This window comes from Microchirus variegatus (genome assembly GCF_963457635.1).
Source record: "Microchirus variegatus genome assembly, chromosome: 9".
NCBI classification, from domain to species: Eukaryota; Metazoa; Chordata; class Actinopteri; order Pleuronectiformes; family Soleidae; genus Microchirus; species Microchirus variegatus.
Window position 1 is genome coordinate 12,613,681 of NC_139810.1, and position 21,377 is coordinate 12,635,057.

Here is a 21,377-nt window from a genome sequence, read left to right on the forward strand (position 1 = left end):
CACACGCGGTATCTAAAATTCATTAAACGTGACTCACTGGCATCACAGTAAAGAATAATCACAATGGTTTAAATACCGTACCATGGACTGGTGGGAGTGGGGAGGCTGTCTCTCCCACTGGTTTTAATGGAGTGAAACACCCATGCATGTGGATGAAAGCTGTCAATGCTCCACCGGCAAACGTTACATAAGAGAAGTGGGATGTTTCATATGAGCGCCTGATAGAAATAAAAGAGAGATAAATTGTGTGTGCAGCTCCAGATGTACAATAACAAACATGGAGAAGCTGAACGATTATCTCTGGCTCTTTTCTTAAACTTTTCAGGTTTCTATTATCTGTGTCAGTGATTCTTTTTTTCTGATTTTAAACCACTTCAAATTAATAGCACATTTAGAGAAGGAAATGACACTTTCTGAAATGGAAAAGGGTCACTTAAATAACAGAAAGCTGCCCCATAAACAGAAAGAAGCACACTCATAGCTATTGGGGAATGAAAAAGGAAAAATACCTCATGAATTCCATTATTTTTATCTCGAACCAAAGAAATGTGTCATCCAGAAGCATTTGTCTGACCAGAGACAGAGCTTTTAGCTTTTTTCCTTCCAGCCTATTATGCCGGCAGGGATTTCAATTCCGCTTATAGCTGCTGCCATTAAAACGGAGAGAGGCTTTACTGCTGAAGAACCATTTGCATTTCTCCAAGGGCAACATCCATGACACTGAGGTCACGCATGCCTGGAATAATGTTAAAAACCAAGTCAGCACCACAGACTGTATAAACAAATTACGTTTGTCTTCCAGTTAAGGATAGGAAGTGGGACAGAAAAAGCACTTGGCCATGAGGGGGCGACTCCACTGGTTGCAATAACAAATACATTTGAATAGAATGTAATTTTGTGTTCTCGATCACTAGTTTTATGTATTTTTCAATAGAACATGATCAATTTTGTAAATCATGTCCCTGTTTAGAGGGGGGAAAAAGAGACATATGACAGGACATCAGTGTGATTGACAGCTGGTATCATCCAATTGGTTGCAAGCGACTGGTAAGGCTTCACATTTGTTTGCCTTTTTTAGACTGGAAATATTTCACTGATTCTTGGGAATTTGGCTAAAACAGGTTTTAATTTTGAAAAATTTGAAAAAGAAAAGTTACTTAAATTACAAAATCTGAAGGTATCTCATTAAAGACCAAGGTCTTGGCTGTTCAGCAATGTACCAGTGCAACCTCCTCATTTTGTATTTTTTTCATAAAATAGGCGTTTTTTCCAGTTATTATTTTGTTTTTGTCAACACCTTCAGTCACAATATAAAGAAAATTATTTCTAATTTATTCGGTCTAATATGTATTTAGAGTTTTTAAATCATTATCTGGCATTCTTAGTACACATAATATGCTGTCCTGATGTTTAATATTCACTTTTGTTAATTTTTTTATACGTGTACCCCTTTAAAAGATCTAACATCTTATAATGTTTACTTTAAGCCTAAATAGAAAAAGGTAATGTTTTTTTTTATTTAAAAACATATGTTGTATTAAAAGAGACTATTACTTTAATATATCAACAGTACTGAAGAAACATATTGTAAGCATATTCATTTAAAACAAATAAAACTCCCACTGACGACGGTGACCTTAGAACTGATGGTGGTGACACTAATCTGACCGTGGCCTCATTTCAGCATTAATTCCAAAATGTATACCACCCAAGTAGTAGTCATTACCAGTAAGAATAATGTACAATGTATCACTGACATCATCTTAAACTGTCATCTACTCATTTAATAATTATTTATATTCTTCTGTTAACGGGACTGCAAACTGTATATTGGACTTGAAGTACAGATAACAACAATTGCTGTGGCAAACATTCAATAAGAAACTTAGGTTCAATTAGCAATAGGCAGTTGAAGTTAAGTGTAATGACTATGAAACTGGTGGGAATTACAGTGAATGTTAGATTTGTGACCTTGAAGCATGCAGTAGAGCTGAACGTTTGAAAACTCACTGTTTGTAGTGTTTAATACATTTTACAATGTACTCTTTAATGTGGTAAAGATATTATTCAATACAATTATTATTTTTAGTTTTTTCAATCAAGTTGAAATGATTATCTCCTATGAGGACAACTGATTTTGCAGTGGGCCAGTATATAATCATTAAATTAATAAAAATTTAAAATAAATCTATGAAAGAACCTTACATATGTGCAAAGGACTCCCTGATAATGAAGTTGATTCTTTTTATTCACGAAAATGTTATTAATTTCCAACAGAATTAGCACTTTTCTTAGTGGGACATGTTTTTGCCAAAGTTTCAAGAATCAGTGATTTACAATATTATCTCACATAAGAATAAGAAGCACTCAAAATGATTGTATCCTGGTGAATTTCTCTTATTGTGGATAATTGTCCTTATTTCATGCAAGTGACTAAAAAGGTTTATTTTGAAGGCAATGAAAACCAAAAACACTTTTCACTGAAATCTTACCGTTGTCTAAATTTAATTTAGAATTTCTAGAGTCCCTAGAACTGTTTCAATATACACTGCAATGAGAGAGGAAAAGGGGAAAAGGCATTAATGTGGCGACTGTAATAATATTACAGTATTTGCTAATTCCCACTCAATTCAGCTCTTGTAAAAACGAATAAAGCTGTAGTGAAAAAAAACTAGCTCTTTCCTCAGAGCGTCTATGTCTTCATGTTTACATAAAAACATCAATAAAAAGAGCTTTTTGGTCATTTACAGAAACACAAATTGATCGCAAACTTATACATCCTCCACATGTGGGAAAAGATACCGATGGGCATTAGATAATTCGATGAAGGGAAAAGAGGAAGTTAAATTTGATTTAGGCAGTGACTGGGCAACGTGATACAGCATCCTCCAAGGACAAACTCAGAGCGATCAATAAATTAGATAAGATGAAGAACATCAGAGTCTTCCTGTACCTTGGCACATTCTAGTACAAAACTGCTTCCACACTAACTCAAGATTTTTTGGCTTTAAACCTTTGGCACAGATTTGTCAAACTCTTGAGGGGGAAAGGAGGAGAAAAATCAGTTTGCTTCATTTGTTCAGGATGAAGGCTCTGACTATCTCAGCTGAAGGAAACGACAAAATTTAACACCGGTAATTGAATTTCTGATGATCACCATGGTTCTACGTGAGTTGAAGTGTCACGCTTCTGAGTTCGGCTTTTTTCCCCCTCTATTTCTGTCCTTAATATTCAGTCATGTGTTTATTACGTACAGTTTTTTTCTCTCTCTCTATTGTTGTCCCTGTACTTTAGATGTGTCACCAATCACTGGCTTTTATCCCTGAAACCACAATAGTTTCTCACAGACTTGGCCTTTGTTCACTTATAAACTTCTTGGCAGCTCTTGTTTCTCCAGCTCAGCCTCCAGATCTCCAAAAGGCAGATCAAGTATTTAAGAAAGACATTCTAGTCTTATTTTTGGTGTTACGGATTAATCATTTCACAATAAACCTTTTAGTGTAATGTAACTCGCGTGATCCGAGTGAAAATCAGTCTCCGTGCCTCCTCGCTAACAAAATGTGAGTCAATTTAATACGGATGGCGTGAATTTCAGGGAGCAGCTCTACCCAGAATTCAACATTCCATGTTTCCATTCAGCTTTTTGCACTTTTAAAATTGTAGTTCCAATTATATGAAAGAAATTAGCATATTCAAGCGACAGTTCAGGTTGAACTATTTGGAAATAAAGTCAAGGTTGAGATAGTCAGGAGAAGAAGGACGACCACAGAGAAGGTTCAAGAACGACGTGAAAGCGGACATGAGGGCAGTTGGTGTAAAAGTAGAGGTCACAGGGGAGAGGACAAGATGGAGGCAGATGATCCACTGTGGTGACCCCTAAAGGGAGAAGCCATGAGAAGAAAAAGAATACTTGTATTGTATGAACTTATACAATTGTATCCTCGGGAGTGTAGAGGTAGGCAACTGGACCTTTTACCTCTCATCCACTTCTGACTGGTTCTGGAAAGCTCCACTATATTCATGTCTGGGATGTACAGTATAAAGTCTGATACTTCCCAAAAAGTGGTGTTTTTTATCACACTCATTATGACAACAACTCTGATTACTAGTCAGCCATCTTTTGCACCACATTTGCTGTGTTGTGGAGCAATCATTCCCAGAGACTGATCTGGGACACACAGATGGGTCAATTGAAATTTAAATGGGTCACCAAATAAATTGCTGAATTTTCCAAGCCTCTTTCATTCATCGCACATGTATATCTTGGAAATGGCTATTGCCTACCCTAAAATAGTATTAGCTGTTCCAGAAATGTCAGTTAAAATCATTATAAACCTCACACAAGAATTTCCTCTGGTCATACTTGTGTGAATTGGATTGTAAAGTGGGCCCGGCAGCCCTGATCTTGGAAGGCTGTGTTTTCTGCTGGAGTGAGACCGCCCCCAAACTCCTGCAATAAGCTTTTTAACCATCACAGTGACTCTGAAGGTGTTAACAATGCTGCATAGTTCTGCTTTAATGTTTTTACAGTGCAGAACAAGCAACGACTATAGCCTGCACAATAACAGGAGGCAAAACTCTACTTGCCATGCAGACTATGGATTGTGACCAGAAGGGACTCTTTAATCAAACAGCAGGCCTTTGAGTGGTGGACCTGGCTGCAACTGCGACTCACACTGGTTTACATTATGGTATTATGATTGTGCCAAGTTGTGATATGAAAGGAGGACCACCATCCGCCAGAACTCCATCTTTGTGTACAGTGCAACATGCAGGGGATTATTTTTTATTGTTCCTATAGAACGGAAGTACCAATTAACGCTGTTTTTTTTTAATGTGGATCTGCGCCATTACCTTGTTTATGAAGCCCTGAAGGTTCGGAGCAAACAGTTCAGCCACTGCTGAGAACGCTGTGTTGTATTGTAATCTCGAGCTTAGCGAGATCTCTGAAAAAACCCGATCCGGTTACGTAAACAGCATTTCCTCCGAGGGCGGATCCTCCTGCTCCGGGCACTAGTCCAGGCACATCCGGTTGCGTACATTGAACCGCAGAAGAATAAGAACGTCCGTTGTGCAGGTGTCTCACGAGCGACAGTGTCTTCTGACTCTGTGTCCGACTCTGGGTCAAAGGTGTAAAAGGGACTTGGGCGGGGAGTCTTGACGAAGCTATTTCTAAACATTGTTAAAACGATGTTTTCATGATGAGTAGCAGTGCATCCACCGTTCCAGAGGGGGAGCTGCGCTTCTGAACGCTGGTGTTCTGATTATGTCATTTCCAGGTATTGGCCAATCAAAGGACAGTTGGGAAAGCTCACGCCAGCTGGCCAATCACAACACGGTCTGTCTTCTGGGGGTGAGATTTCAGTATGAAACTGCGTGGCTGACGAGAGCTTCAGTGAGGAGAGATTTCTATCGGCTCATTTACAGCAAGGTTTTTGACCATAAAAACAAGTTAATGTATTTAAGTAGACCTCCATAACTCACATGTGCGATAGGACCACTCTATGGGAGCTTTAAGAACCTGTGGATGAATGACCGTACCCAACAACATGTGTCCAGACACCGACACTGTTGGTCACACAAATTTGTAGATTAATCGAATGAAATTTTCTCATTAAATTAAAGGTGCATTATGTAATAAATCTAAAGCAACTGGCTGTAAAATCCTCTTAATATGTCACAGATGCTCAGGAATAATACCAACAAAAACACCAACAAAAGCAATACAGCCAAAATATTTGCATTAAAATAATAGTTTGCGGACCGAAAAGTTATGTTTATGTTTCAGGTTTTGGCATGAGGCACCACCTACTGCTGTCTACCAATCATTGCAGTCAGTGGAATCTCAGCTGCCGAGCAACCACTGGTTGCCAGGTACGTCTGAGCTACAATTGCAGAGAAAACAAAACCTAAAAGACCTCGGTATGAATGTCAAAAACGCCAAGATAAAGTTTGAGGCAAAGCGAGGGTCTATATAGGACATGCTTTTGAACGGTGGAGAGAGTTGAAAGCTGAGAATGGATGCAGAATTGGCTACTTCTTCTTATATTTTGAACTGTCGAGTTCTGTTTTGAACTGCACCACCGCAACGCTCACCACACTCTCTTGATTTTGAGTGTAGTAACCATTTTTGGCCACATTGTTACATATGGCCCCTTTAAATTTAATGAAAGGCCTTTACACACAAGACACATTTTCCTGTCGGACAGTATCCTGTCCAACTGGTCAACATCTGACAAATCCGAATGTGTATTGTGACAGTAAGAATACTTAAGCTCAGAGCTGAGGCTGCTGACAAGCAAACTGCCTGGAATTAATGCATAATCTATACTTATCCTCTTATTAGTTAAAATGAATAAGCATCGGCTCATTGTCGCCATGTCTTCTTGTGATTTTTGTTGTCTGGTCTTTGATCTTGCAATTGTTAAAACTAATGTCAGATGTATTCACTTTTTGCCATTTATTTGAGTCCAGCCATCAGTGTTGATCACATCCCTGAAGTGTATACTTGAAACAACTCAAACAGGAAAGGCCTGCCCTTTATATCAAAACAGCATACATTCTTAGTTGCAGACAAGATGTGAGATACATTTCAGATACTCCAGTGCAGACTCAGGCTGTCAAACTCCTGCTTTACCACACCCAACAGCATTCCACACAAAATGTGCCCCTTTCTGACATTATTCCATTCCAACCTGCACCTAAAAACATAACATACCATAAACAACATATAAACACTTTATTCCACTGAATTAGAGCAGCACTGTCAGTTCTGAATGGCATTCAAGTAATAAACTCACATCTCAAGCTGACAAACCTATTTTGTACGTTTATATATTCTTCTTTCGCCCTATGCTCTTTAGACTTTCTATATTTAGCATCTACACGGGGAGCAGTCCTGACATACGTGTAGATCTCAGTAAGCACTTCTAATTTAATTCTGTCAGTCACATGAGAAGTGGAAAATGAATGTTTGCCTAATGGAGTATATAGTTCAACCTCCTGTCTTTTGCATGGCACCCACACTGTTAATTACATCCTCCAGTCATAAAGCACTGTCGCATTATTGCCACGGCGTTCCGTCCCATGTGGATCTGCTGCCAAATAGCTCACAGCTGAGACTCGACTGCTCTCTGAATATTTAAAGCTGCGGTGTGTCATTTTTTGGTGAAACGACGTAACGTTATAATATCAAGTCGTATTCCAACCTGGGCGACATACGCTATATTGAGAAAGAGAGAGAGTCACATTACATTTACAGTATATTTACACAAAGCATTTAGCAGACGGGTTTATCCAAAGCGCATTACTAGAAGTCTTGGAAAGAACTCCACTGATTGAGACGTGGATGCAAGCGCAGAAGATGCTCTTGGAGGAGCTGGGTTTTCAAGAACATCTTGAAGATAGACAGGGATGCCCCCTGTTCTGGTGAACAGAGGGGCCTTTTTGGGCTGGTAAGTCACATGGAGCTGACAGACTCAATGTTGTGTATATACTGTATATATAAATAAATGGCTTATTCTAAGGCTACAAAAATACTTCTTAAATGTTTTACGACACACCTTTAAGTTACAGTTGCATTATTATACATATCGCTTTCATTTCCTTAACAGCAGCAAACATGTTGTCAAGTGTGAGGTTGTTTATTCTGCCAGTCAGTGGAGATTCATATCAACGTGTTGTTCCGGGTAAAGCTGATTGGCAGTTTTTTTTTTTCTCCCCTCTCAGTGATTAGGTAAGTGTCTGTTCGCTCAGACAGGAAACAACCCTGCATGAAGCGATGCTGGTAAATACCATTTAAGAGGGCCAGTTTGACTAACACTGATCCTCCATGAGTCTGGAGGCTTATAATGTGCTGAAACACTGCACAGAGATTTTGTTATACTTAGTGTTTGGGTTATAACTCATTACAATGAGTCATTTTATCCTCCCTCCCTCTTGACTATCTTTGACGTACACTCGCTTGTCTAACACAATGTTACAGATAACAAGCACTGTGAATATTATCGTTTCCTTAGGCAGTGCATGACATTGTTTGAAACTGCATTCAGAGTAGTTAATTAAAGCAACAACAAAAAAACACAACTGTCATCTCTATTGTGAGGTATCAGGTTGAGGAGAGACGGTGTGTAAACTGACAGAAAATAAATTATAAGAAAAGAAATATAGCCTTCCTCAGACAACCATGGAGACAGCAGCAGTGCCTGGTGTTTTTGTGTCACAGGGACACTGGACAAAATTTCGATCATATTCTATGAACACACAGAAAAATCAAAGACTAAGGTGATGACTGTCAAGAGCCTCGGGATACAAGAGAATGTGGTTCAATTAAAGCCAGGCCAATATGTTGGTGTAGCTTTGCTTTTACAGTGGATTTCTATTCTATAGAAAAAAAAAGTAAAACTTATATATACACAACACTGTGCAATTCAACATCTGTTCCCAACCATGTTGGATGACATATGATGGATTTACTGTGTGCGTATATATATACTAGTGGATTTGAAGATAATCATCCAAGACTGCTTTCAGACAAAAGATTCCACAATAAACACCAAGCTCAAATGATTTAGATGTGACACGCACACACACACCAAGCTTCAAGCGTCACAGTTCTCTGATGAATGACGCATGTTCTTCAGAAAAAATCCACTTGAGACACTGTCAGAAGACACTCGTCCTTCAATTTTCAAAACATTTCCACCACAATTCCAGCCAATAACACATTATGCACGACATTGCAAATTGCGATGTTAATGCCATGGCAAAACTCTATTAAGCATAAAATGTATACTATAATGAAGTATATCTATCGCCATGAATCTTCTTCAAAACTTCAGGGTAGACGGGTAAATAGTGTATCAAGAAGGTATAATATGTGTATATGGGTGAATTCCAATTCCTTGCTTAACCCTCAATCTTAACCCTCAATCTCAAAAATGCGCGCTCCCGCTAGTGCAAGTGCTGTCCCGATTCTCAGAAAAATTAAGTTGAGGGGCAAGTTTAAGGGCTGTATCGCCCTCAATATTGAGATTTTCCGACACCACCCTTGGGAGCAAGGGCTACCCAGAATGCATTGCGTGTTTTCACATAAGAAAGATGGCGTCGAAAGCAGCGAAGCGAGTGCGATACAAATTAAGTATTTTCTTTGTTAATAGAGATATAAAAAATATGAAAACCATTGTATTATCTTAGTTTAGGCTCATATTATGGATTACTTATGTCATTGTTGCGTAACATTTATTTTTATTTTACGATCTTTTGTCAATAGCCGGCCGGTGCGGACAAGTGATCGTTTGCTATCGTTTACTTTTCGATAAGCCGTGGTGTGTGGTAACTGTCAGCTGAATAGGTCCGTGGTTGTGGTATTTGTATGAGTATCATCTTATAACTAACTGACAACCTAATAACTTGACTGAAAAAAAATAAAATAAAAATAATTGTGACGTAAATGTGTTCTTCTTTTTTTTTGGAGTTGACAGACTGGACGCAGCTTCCGCGTTATTCTGCCCCCCCGCAGTCTGAAGAACTATCTGCATTTAAGGGGTGTCCCATTTCTAAGTGACAAAATAACCCTCAACACTTGGTTTAGAGGGCCAGTTAAAGGGACACTGTGTAGTATTTATGGGTTTATATAACCCAAAATCCACTTTTGTATACATATTATGTGCTCCTGCATTGTCTAGTCACTGTATAATAGTTTTTGTTTCATTTTCGTAGTGTTTCAAAAAGACATGTAAAATAACATGGTCGTGGGCCGCGGTTGCATAGCCACTGTTAGCAGCGAGACGCCATGTTTCTACCGGAGCCTGTAAGGACAAACACGAGAGAACAAATCAAGTGTCTCTTTTTTAGAAAAAGGGTCTTATATTCCCCTGGGCAAGTTTTGCGATATATCGGTAGATCTCCATGGATTTAAAGTGCACAGTGAACTCTGCACCAGTGCCCACTTTTGCTCCATCTCAGCCTGAAGTTTCCGTCCAAACTAATAGAGGCATTGGTTGTTAAGTTAAAAAAAACACAGTTCCATTGATTGGCCCTACAGAGTGTGAGCGGTCTCTCCCGAAAATGCAGTAACTGAAACTGAGTTTTTTCACAGAAAATAGTCACCAACTTAATTACATCTTATTAAATCCACTCTCTGCCAAAATTGGTGGTGCTCGTAAATAAGTTTGCACTCTCGACCGTGACTCGGCTCCACAAGTGACACTTCCATAGATAGCGAGCATTCTTCACCCATTACTTACTGTAACTTGCACAGTTTAAATATTGGCTTTAAAAGAGTCACTATGAAAAAAAAATTGTTTTTTTTCCTCCCAGATGATTTCAGTATCAGGACTGGAGAAGGATTTGAACAACTAAACAAAAACAAATCTCTCAAGCTGAAGGCACTGAAACCTTTTTGTCATGTTAATCTACACAAGCTCTGTCAGATCGGTGTGTTTTCCGAGCACCTGCGTCAGACATGAAGACATTGCCGGTAACCAGTCTATGCCAAGGAGCACTGAGAATGCATGACTGTGAATGCAGGACACTTTAGCTTTTGCGGTGAAGACAGAGCAAATTTATCGTCATACATGTTTACTTGTATTGTTTACTTACTCAATGTAAGGCAAAATGTAAAAAGAATAGGCACCAACACAATGTCATCAAGCTGACAAAGCCTGTTTCCATATTTATCACCACTACATGACTGAGCACCTTTTCCGTTTTTTCCCACTCAATATCAAATAGCACAGTGTACCTTAACTATTTTCTTTCCGTCTTAATATTCTTCTTAAATCCGAAAAAAATTCTCATAAAAGGTCAGCAAATGAAAAACCGACTTGAATTAATTAGCCGCAACCGAGTTTTGGCCCGTGGGTCTGAGGAAAACTTCAGGGTAAAAAGAGAGAGACAGAGGAAAATAAAACCACACCTACACAAGAGAATAATGAGATTTGGAGTCGCACATAATAGTCAGAGAGGGAGAGAGAGAGAGGGCTGCAGTTTTAGTATCATCATGTAGGGGAATGCGGCTATATATTTAAAACTTCTGGCACAGGCTTGTGAAACGATTGATGGGGGTAATACCGTGTCGGAGGATTTTTAATCCCTGCTCTGTCTCCTGGCTGTAATTTTTATACTGTGTGACATAAAGAAGGCCAAGAGACCTCACACCCTGACCTTTGGTTAACCTTCATGTTTCTGACCCTCCTCTGTCTTCACCTGTACGGTGTGTGGAACATCATTCATTCACACTTCAATATGAGGCCACGCATCCGGCCAGTCCTGCAAATATTTCGCAAGTGAAGCCTGTTTGAAAAAAAAATAATAATGAAAAGAAACAGTGAGCAGAAATGCTCGAGCGCTGACGACCTGTTCAGCAGAGCTGGGGTTCACCAGCTGTAGTGAGGCATCTAATAATGTTCTTCAACAGCAAGCAGAGGGAGAGAGAGGGAGGAGGGAGGAGGGAGGGAGGGAGGGAGGGAGGGAGGGAGGCAGACTGAGTCGGTCACTTGGGGGTCACACTTCATCGAAAAATCTCATCGTTGTGTGGTGTATGTAAGTTAAAAAAGGCTGGGATAAAACAATAGGGAGAATCAGTCACTTAATCAAGAAGTGAGTCGAACCTCATAATCCTACGATGCTCCCAGATGTCATCAAACTTGTTATTTTGTTGTTCTTTTGACAGAGAGAGAGACTTTACATACTCTGCATCTAAAGCAGCATATAATGTAGGGTTTGGTCTATGGCTGAACTGAACTGGCGAGAGAAAACTATTTCCTCTCCAAAGCACCATCAACAAACAATACTGTATTATTACCAGCAATTTGGTAAAGACTAGGAAGAGTTTATACGTACCAGGATCTGACTTGGAGAACGTATCTACATCCAGGAGATTCCTGTGGAAACAGCAAAATTGAAAGTGGAAGTAAAAATAGATTCTTTTTTACCCATTCATTCATACTTTGTTAATTTAGAGCTGCTTCAGTGACATCTTCTTTTGACTAACTTTTGGCAAAGTTGGCATTTCCCTCCCGGGAATATGTTTACCGATATATTCACAGACCTTCTGTGACCTTCTTCTTTGCGGAAGTTCTGGCTCTTGTTCTGGCTCTTGATTACATAGAGTTGTGGAAACAGGAAATTGTTTTTTTTCTAGATCAGACAGTGAACTAAATATAGATCCACTTAACAGAGATGTCAGTATTTCACAGACAGCAGCTTTATTTATTATTATTTTTTTTTATCTCCTGAGTCTCAAATCAGCGTGGGCAGTCATAGGCAGGTTTAAATGACTTCAGGAATATACTGTTATTATTATATTGCCACCAACTGTCTTATTGAAATGCCTGATAAAGCGTGATATTCAGGAACAACATTTTCTGTAAGAAATTGTTTGACAGACATTATTATTGACCTAAGTTTCAAACTAATGGACATCCAAAATGTGGGGCGAGTGTTCAATAAAAATCTTAAATATAACTTACTTTGCAGGTGGGAACACACAAAGGAATCTGACAAAACACGTGAAGGCAGGATAAAAAATAACAAAGGCCATAATCTGACAAAGGGGAGACATGAGGGAAAAGAATGCCTCGAACATGGACTTCACTGCACGAGGAGCAAATAACAAACAGACAGGCTCAGCAGACAAGAGGGACAATAAATGCACAACAGGGCGGGAGCTAACAAGACACAGGTGACTCTCATCATGACAAGGTAAGTAATTAAAACTGGAGAAGAAGTGGACAAAGAAGCTAAAGCGAGCGGTGACTCTACAAGCAGAAAACAGCAAAGTGAAAACAGTAAGTAATCTGCTGCTGCAGCTGTGTGGTCCCTCCTGACATCAGCCAGACATCATGTGACATGAAGCAGACGCCTGAGTTTGACAACTGATTGAGTCCCAGTCAGGTGGAAGCATGGATAAAGGACCCTGGCTGATCCCAAAAGTCCAAAAATACAACAACAACAACAAAATCCAAGGAAACTCGTCATCAGTCACATACAAACTCTGACAATAAGAACACTGAGGCGAAGTTGATGCCATGTTATGATTTTTGATGATCAGCAGACGGTCAGTAATCAGGTGAATCAGGTGTGTTTGAGCAGGGACCAGGAGTGAAAAACCCTGCTTCAGACAAACTATTAATTGATTTCCTTAATTCTCTGTTCCTCTATCATAGTCATATCATTTTACATCATCAGCATACCCTTTTATTTTATCCCTATTAGATAAATGTTGTTTTTGAAGTATCACTGTTGTGCAGCCAGCATGTAGGCCTCTTAAAGGTTATTTTATGGGCTGACAAGTGGGTTTGACCATGGTGGCCCCACCCGTGTTTGTCCACAGGAGCTTCCCATGTGGGACCAATTTAAAAGTCTGCCAAGCACTAGAGGAATTTCAAATCTGACGTGATTTTAAAATGCCGGATACCACAGACACAACAAACGTTGCAACTGATTTTTAATGTTCCTATCCTGAGAAAGCACAAACTAGACCAGGGTTTCTCACTCCTGGTCCTAGGGAGCCACTGTCCTGCATGTTTTAGCCCAGGAGTGAGAAACCCTGAACTAGACGATGTAGCCAAGACTCAGGACCACACACTTGTGCGAAAAACCTGTGGATGAAGTCAGGCAGAATCAACTTGGCTTGTTTTAACGAGTGTTTTACAAGTTACGGTTCGAAAACAAAAGTATGCAAAATATCCGTTTCCTGGTCAACTCACTCTCATTGGTTACTGTGGGGTTCTGCTCATGCCCCAATTGCTGATTCTTCCGATTTGATATCGGGAAGACTTTGATGCGACCGATGACATTAAACTTGTGTCTGTTAACCCCCTCACACTACAGGATCATTTGTCCAGATAATCTGTTCAAGTCAGACAAAAATCTGAAGCACCCATGATTGTTGGAAGAGTCAGTTCGGGACCAGAATCTGGCCAATTATCCTCTAGTGTGGGGGCAGCATTTGAGTAACTTCAAGCCCATGCCTAATTAGCACCCACTTAGTACCCAGGTAGCCTGGAAAGAGTATTAAGTGAGCATGGGCTTGAAGTGGGCAAATTTTGTGGGGCCACCATGGAACCATGGATAAACCCTGTTAGCTTGAATAAAACCTTTATTAACCACATTGCTTTACTGACTCATTTATATTTGATTAATTCACATATCTATTCTTTCATGCCTCCTGAAGTTTGGTTATTCATACATTTTGTTTGGTCTTCGCTGTTTTTTGTATGTGACCAAGTCAGTCAAGTCCTTATGATTTATGTCTAAGTCTCATGTGTTGTTCCTGTGAAGTTATTTGAGTGGCATTGGTTCAAGGCCACGTTCAAGTTAACTTTATTGATACCCAAAGGTAGACTTGGTTTACAGTGATGTGAGCTGGCTGCTTCGTGATGGTAAAGTGACAACAGTGCTTCATACTAAAAGACAGGAACAGAAAAAGGTTTGCATGGAGTGTGTTAAATATGTCTATTTATTGAATGAAGCTGTTGCATTTGTGTCAGAAAGATCTGGGAAGCAATTTCTGCCAAATGCTGTTACAGTAGATAAATGCCATACATGTGTCTTATTATAGATTCACATCAGCATTCAACCACAAATTGGGAAATTGGAAAATGCGGCTTGTTTCAGTTAAAGGAAGTCATTAAACATCCCTGACTCTGATGGGTTCTTTTCTGACCCGTGCTCCCATTTGACCCCCGTTATTATGCAGGTGACAAATAAGTACTTTGTTTTGGTTTGGTTTGGTGGACGTGACATTGTTTGACGTCCCTTCATTTGATGCCACCCGAGTCCCTGCATCTTCATTTAAGCAGTAAATTTGCCATGGTCATGAAAACACTTCTCCATCATCTCGCCCTGCTGTCTTCTGACTCAGTGGGGTTGTCAAACTCAGGTGTCTGCTGGTCAATGATGTCAGGAGGGACCACACAGCTACTCATTATACAGGAGCGGATCAGAGCGACAGACAGGCTGACGGTCGCCACCAGCCCTGACTGAGTTCCAGTTAGTCAGTCTGCCAGTATAGCCAACCTATTCACCCACAGCAGCCTGACACCATCACTGAATAGATATATATGTATAGGTATATAATATATAGGTTTAGCTGGAGTGAAATGAATAAATCAATAAAATCACACACACACTCAACTGTCAGCCAAGCCTGTGGGTGAATACCAGTGAGCTCTGCTGGGGTCAGGATTTTTAATCACCCTAATGCATATTGGAGGCAAGTGATGGGATTAAATGTATTAAAATACAGAATGTCAGGTGTGTGTCTATGTGTGTGTATAGATAGATAGATAGATAGATAGATAGATAGATAGATAGATAGATAGATAGATAGATAGATAGATAGATAGATAGATCTTACCTGCATGACACAGTAACTTCTATTTTAGTTGCAGGGACTCTGGTGTTGAGAGGATCGAATTCCCCGATTGATGCCATCATCTCCAATCAGGAAAGAGAAGAAGAAGAAGAAGAAGAACAGGAAGAAGAAAGAGTAGATGAAGATAAGCGAAGTGATCATTTACAGTCGAGTTGAGTTTGCAGTAAATCCATTGTCGAGAGTTTGTGCGTTGTTGTGGGGTTTTTTTGTGCTTTTTTTCTGTTTCTGAAGCGGAGAGCGGCGAGAGAGAGAGAGAGAGAGAGAGAGAGACGAACAGAGAGTGCGATGACTGAGCCGCGGTGAAAGTTGGTGAGACGGATTCAAAGTTCATCCATCGTTCTCGCGCGCTCACGGTGCGCTCCCCTGATCGGTCCGGTGCCGAGGAGGAGGAGGTGGAAGAGGAGAGAGAGCACGAAGCAAACCAGAGACACCGTGCTTTCTCTCTCTCTCTCTCGCTACCTCTCTTAGTCTCTCTCTCTCTCCCTCGCTCTCTCTCCATCCTCAGGTGAAATTTTTTCCTCCTGTCAAAATATGTCAACTCCACTTTCTGATCCTTGGCACCAGTAGACAGCGTGTAAGTAACGTATTATTTGCTGTTGCATTTGGGTAATTATTAATCATCATGAATGTGCTCACCATTGATATACAGTATGTTGATTTCATTTGAATAATAAATTAAAAGACTGCTGATAAGAGAGCTTGCTTCCCTATAAAATAACAAAATTAATCATACCATGGGCAACATAAGGCTTATACAGTATATGGGTCCCAAGTGGGTTTGTCCATGTTTTCTATGGTGGTCCCTCCCCTGTTTCTCCATATGTGCTTCCCATCTGGGGCCCATGGTACTGAAACTTATGTGACCTGCATAATTTGCCCACTTCAAACTCATGCCCACCAAGTCGCCTGGAAAGGGTACGAAGTGGGCAAACACAGGTCAGGGCCACCATGGACAAACCCACTTGGGACCCAGTTTGTCAACCCGCATATCCATCCTTTGTTAAACATAAAAAAGAACAGTTTGAAGGCACAGTGATTAAAACTGTGTGACAATGTTACAGATGCATAATGAACAATTCTGTGGTTAATTGACGTTATTTTTGTCACAATAGTTTAGCACCATCTTTAAAAAGCAGGTTCCCAAATGCAAAGTTTGGGAAACACTGGTTTAGACCACAGTGTGTCTATAAAATCAATTTCAGGTTCAGGTGTTGCAAGTAGCTGTAAGCTGCTAAATTATGAACCTATTAGCTTTGTTTTGATTTATACTGTGATTTTGGTCACAATAGTTTTCCATCTTCAAAAAGTCCTCAGTTAATGCATTCTATATACACTACACACTTTAATGTTTAGTCTTTTTTTAATGTTTAGAATTAAGCCTATCTGTGGCAGCTTGTAGGGGGATTTGACTGGAACCCTGCATAAATATCACTACTGTGGATTGATGTAATTAGACATTCGCACGGGGTCTCGCTCTGATAATGAACACATATGATCATTAAAACCTCATTACCAGAATAACATGTCCATACGCATCTGTGGAAAACACCTATAGCTTCACAAGTGTTGTTTGTTTGTTTGTTGGTAAAGATCTTTAAGAGTATCAGACACAGAGAGGAAGGAGTGGGTACAGCGCATGTGGCAAGAACAGGAGGAAACAGTGGTAAAAACCAAAAAAAAGATATGATGGAAGAGGTCACAACAAACAAAACAAAAATAATGCATTCTGAAGGAAAACTATGGGAACTCGACTGCCCGTAAAGACCTAGAATTAATCATTATGTGCAAAACTAGACCCATCAATGGATGAGTTCAGCGGAATACGATTGTATCAGTTCGTCTTTAGCCTTGTCACGCACCAGTAATGACAAATAGATGCTACTCCCGACTGTTTGTGTGTGTGTGTGTGTGTGTGTGTGTGTGTGTGTGTGTGTGTGTGTGTGTGTGTTTTCCGCACGCGCAGATCCACTCAATTTTGCAGCTGATCAGGCAGAAATTGAAATTTTTCATGGCCAGCGAGAGAAATTGGGAGCGAGGCAAGAATGGAAAGGAGGGAAATGGAGATGGAGGAAGAATAGAGAGAGCCAGGTGAAGGGGGGGGGGGATGATGGCAATAAATGAAAGAGTCCAAGAGAGACAGAACACAGTCGAGTTATTTACCCAATTTCCACTCTCCCCTCTCTGGATGACCTATAAGAGGATGTACGATTGGATGATAAAGTGGATACAGGTTTGGAGACCGTGTGTGTGTGTGTGTGTGTGTGTGTGTGTGTGTGTGTGTGTGTGTGTGTGTGTGGAGAGAGGAGTGGCAGCTAATTACCCAGAGAGGAGAAATCCTGTTTAGTTTCCATTTCAGTGCAGAGCAAAGCCAGGCGTGTCACATTTGGTGAAAACCTCCAGCAGAGCAGTTTCATACACAGACTGAGATGAATCTGCTGACTTGAGGACATCAGGTTTAGCTTTTCTTTTTTTTTCTTTTTTTTAAGTGTGTGTCAAAACTATATGCAGTACATTAATAAACGTTCTTCTTCTGAACTTCATTTCCTCACTTCTTCACTTCCCCTTAAGTGTTTGAATGCATAATTCCAGCGATGGTAGTAGTAGTGAGATATATACAGTAAGATGGTTGCAGTTGGAGTTGTATTGACTTATGACAAAAGTGCTATATAAATAAAAATTGATTGCTTCACAGATTTTTATTACCTGATGTTTATGTGATGACACAAATAACAGTCGGATGTCACCAGTGAACTGTGTGTAGATCAGGTCAGTGGTCGCCTTTCAACCCTGGTGTGGTTATAGCCTAAACTGCTTTCATTCATAATGCTGCTGACTGGTTAGTTTTTACTCAAGTTAATGAGAAACTAGATCATTTAAGTTCCACCTATCCAGAGTGAGACCATGCACTTTTCATGATAGAGGACATATTTTGCTTTCAACTCAGCTTGTGTTTAGACTTAAAATACAGAAACAGAAACTTTTTAAAGAATGAAAGTGATTTGTGGTTGATTTCAACAAGTCAAAGAAAGTATTTTACAGTGTTTAAAAATATATGACATTAAAGTATTTTGATAGCAAATTAAATTAGACAGATAGATACATCAGAAATACTGTCCTATCTTTACAAGTAGGTACTAATACAGTGTATTTTCATTTTAAGGTTTGTAGTGTTTCTATATACGCATACATTTGTCTTGCATTTTTTTTCAGACAGGCAAAAATGAATGAACACTGCATCAATCAGTGCTCAGGTTTAAGAAGAGAAGAGCTATAGGACAAGAAGAAAAGATAGGGAAACAGAGAAAGAAAGAAGGCAAAGGAAAAACAGGTACACAGAAACCTGACAGGTTAAAGGAAAACAAAGTGTATAGGTTATATCCGAGAGAATAAGTAGAGACAGTATTTCAGCATTGTGGATGCCACCTGTCGTAAAGCAACACCCAACAATAAACCAACCAGAAACCTGATGAGTTGTTAAACATGACAGACTGTGCCTGTATGTCAGGGTGAAACAGCTATATTTACCTTTTTACAGTTCCACGTCGCGTCACACATCAGTGGCTTCACTCGGTTTCTTTCATCTTTGGGTAAAACAGGGGGATGTTTACAGCTAACTGCTGTTAATTTGCTACACGTTTAAAAAATATTTGAGGCAATCTTCAAAAATTGTTATTTTCAAGTCACTATGTCAAATGATGACAACCTTTTAATTGATAGACTGATTGATAATTATAGAGTGAAGTATAGAGCAAACTATTTATTTAAAATTAGATTATTTATGAAGATGTATATATGTCTGTCTATTATAACATGCCCACATGACCTGTATAGAATCTTTGATGATGGTCCTGAGCTGTGATACAATCACAACATGTCACATCACAAAGGAAAAGGTGGTGTTTTGATACCATGAATGTGGTATTGTATGGTGCCAGATGGGCTGCTCTGAGTATTTCAGCTTTAATATTTTCCAACTGCACGATCTACTGGGATTTTCACTCACAACCATTTCGAGAGTTGACAGATAATGGTCCAAAAAAAAAGAGGCAAAAATAACCCGTGAGCTGCAGTTCTGTGGGAAAAAATGCCTTATTGGTGCCAAAGGGTCAGTCACCAGGCTGCTTTGAAATAATGGGTTGAACTACTTGTTACAGCCAAAGTAAGAAGAAAACCATCTCTGAACACACAACAGATACTTTCTCAAAGCAGATGGGCCACAGCAGCAGATACCAGGTGCCACTGCTCCATCTTTATTAGTTGTGTCATAAAATGATAGGTGAGTGCATGTCTAAATCTCGTAGTGTTTACTACTATGTTTGTTTTTTTGATCCGGCATAAAGCTTGACCTCTGCCTTCAAAATACACGATTACTTGATTTATGCAGAACCTTGCGAACATGAAACAGCCCAACATACCCTCCACGGAATAAACATAGAAAAAAGGGGATAAAAATAAGTGTGTGGTGGTTCACTTTGAAATGCCTTTGATGATGTGACGGCACGTTTGATCTGCCAGGCTTGTGTCCGAATGCAGCTTGTGATCCGCTGGAACTGCACACACAGAGGAGGCGAGTTCAACAACTGTTCAATAAACCATCTGAAGCAGAACATGTGGAGAGTAAAACAACCAACTCGGTCCAGTCATAAAAGGAGGTGGTGATGCGCTCAAGGCTGTGCCTCACTTATTTTCAAAGGGTCATAGGTCAGTTGTGATGAGAATTTGGATTAACTCCCCCAGATTTTTACTCAAAACATCCAAACAATACATCTGCTTGCTCATAACCAATTTTATTTTTATTTTTTGGGATATTGCAGGCCCTTTTCTTTTCAATGTCAGGGACTGAACTGCAAAAAAGCCTTGTAAAATATCTGTTTCTGTATTGAGGGGAAAAGTCCAGTGCATCAGATTGCCAGTCCCATATCTATCCCATTTTTGCTGGAATACCCCCCTCTAGTGTTTCATTCACAACATTGCAACTCACAGAAATTGTCTTGAATTCGATTGTCTAATACATGGTATTTATAAGAAAAAAATGCTGCGTCTGTAAAGCAGCTTTTATGTCATCATCGAGACTAGAACTATGTTATGAAAATACATTTCCATACTCACATCTTCTCATATTATAGGGTGTATTGTATGTTTTGTTTCACCAACGTGTCATAACTTACTAAGAAGCAACGAGTTGATTGATGTGGGGCCCCAATCTAGTAGAATGTAGAAGTCGCATTGCTTCGTTAACATGAACACTGTCCTCAGATTCATAGGTTTGTCAAGTAAAAAATAATAATAAAACAAATCAATCCAGCACTGTGGTGAAATTATATAATGATAATAATGTTAATAATAATAATAATAATATACTATTTATAGAGCACTTTTCAAAACAAAGTTACAAAGTGCTTTACAAGGTTGAACCATGATTTAAAAAAAATAAAATAAAAATAAAAAAACATTACAGAATTTAGGCAGATAAAATCTGGCATTTTAAGCTATAAGGAATTTACAAGAGAAAAAAATAAAATAAATACAAATAGAGAGAAAATCCACTGATAATATAAGCTGAGGGACCTTGACTGTATATATATATATATATATATATATATATATATACATTATTGTCAATAAATCAATTACAAAACAAAAACTGACAGTCCAGATACTGTAATAACTACTGCAATTGTAACCAAAACCTGATATGCCATATTCTCCATGACACTATAGAGAGCTTGTTTCTATACAAAGACATTTTAGTCACACTGTTACATACACAGGTGACCTGTTGCCTCAATACAATAAATATGGACATCACATCACACGGATCACATACACCATTCTATAGTGCAGTAAATCAAATCCAGTGATTATTTTTGCTAGAAATAACTCCAACGAGTATATCTAAATAGATACAATACATAACATACATCTCATTCTGACCAAATCCCCCACTGGTAGTTCACTCATAATCCAATAGATGGCAGCCAAGGCCAAGCTCCCA

The 21,377-nt window shown here is 39.3% G+C and overlaps 1 protein-coding gene across 1 annotated transcript in view; it reads right to left on the reverse strand.

The window, feature by feature from the left end:
- Positions 1 to 15,444, reverse strand: part of LOC310931940 (copine-9-like) — a gene marked incomplete at both ends in the record, with an annotated part of 81,512 nt that extends 66,068 nt beyond the window's left edge. Inside the window, 2 exons of the mRNA XM_083895186.1 lie at positions 11,845 to 11,885; positions 15,365 to 15,444. Of these exons, the coding sequence (XP_083751312.1) occupies positions 11,845 to 11,885; positions 15,365 to 15,444 (121 nt within the window). The remainder of the gene's footprint in view (positions 1 to 11,844; positions 11,886 to 15,364) is intronic.
- Positions 15,445 to 21,377: the final 5,933 nt, after the last annotated feature.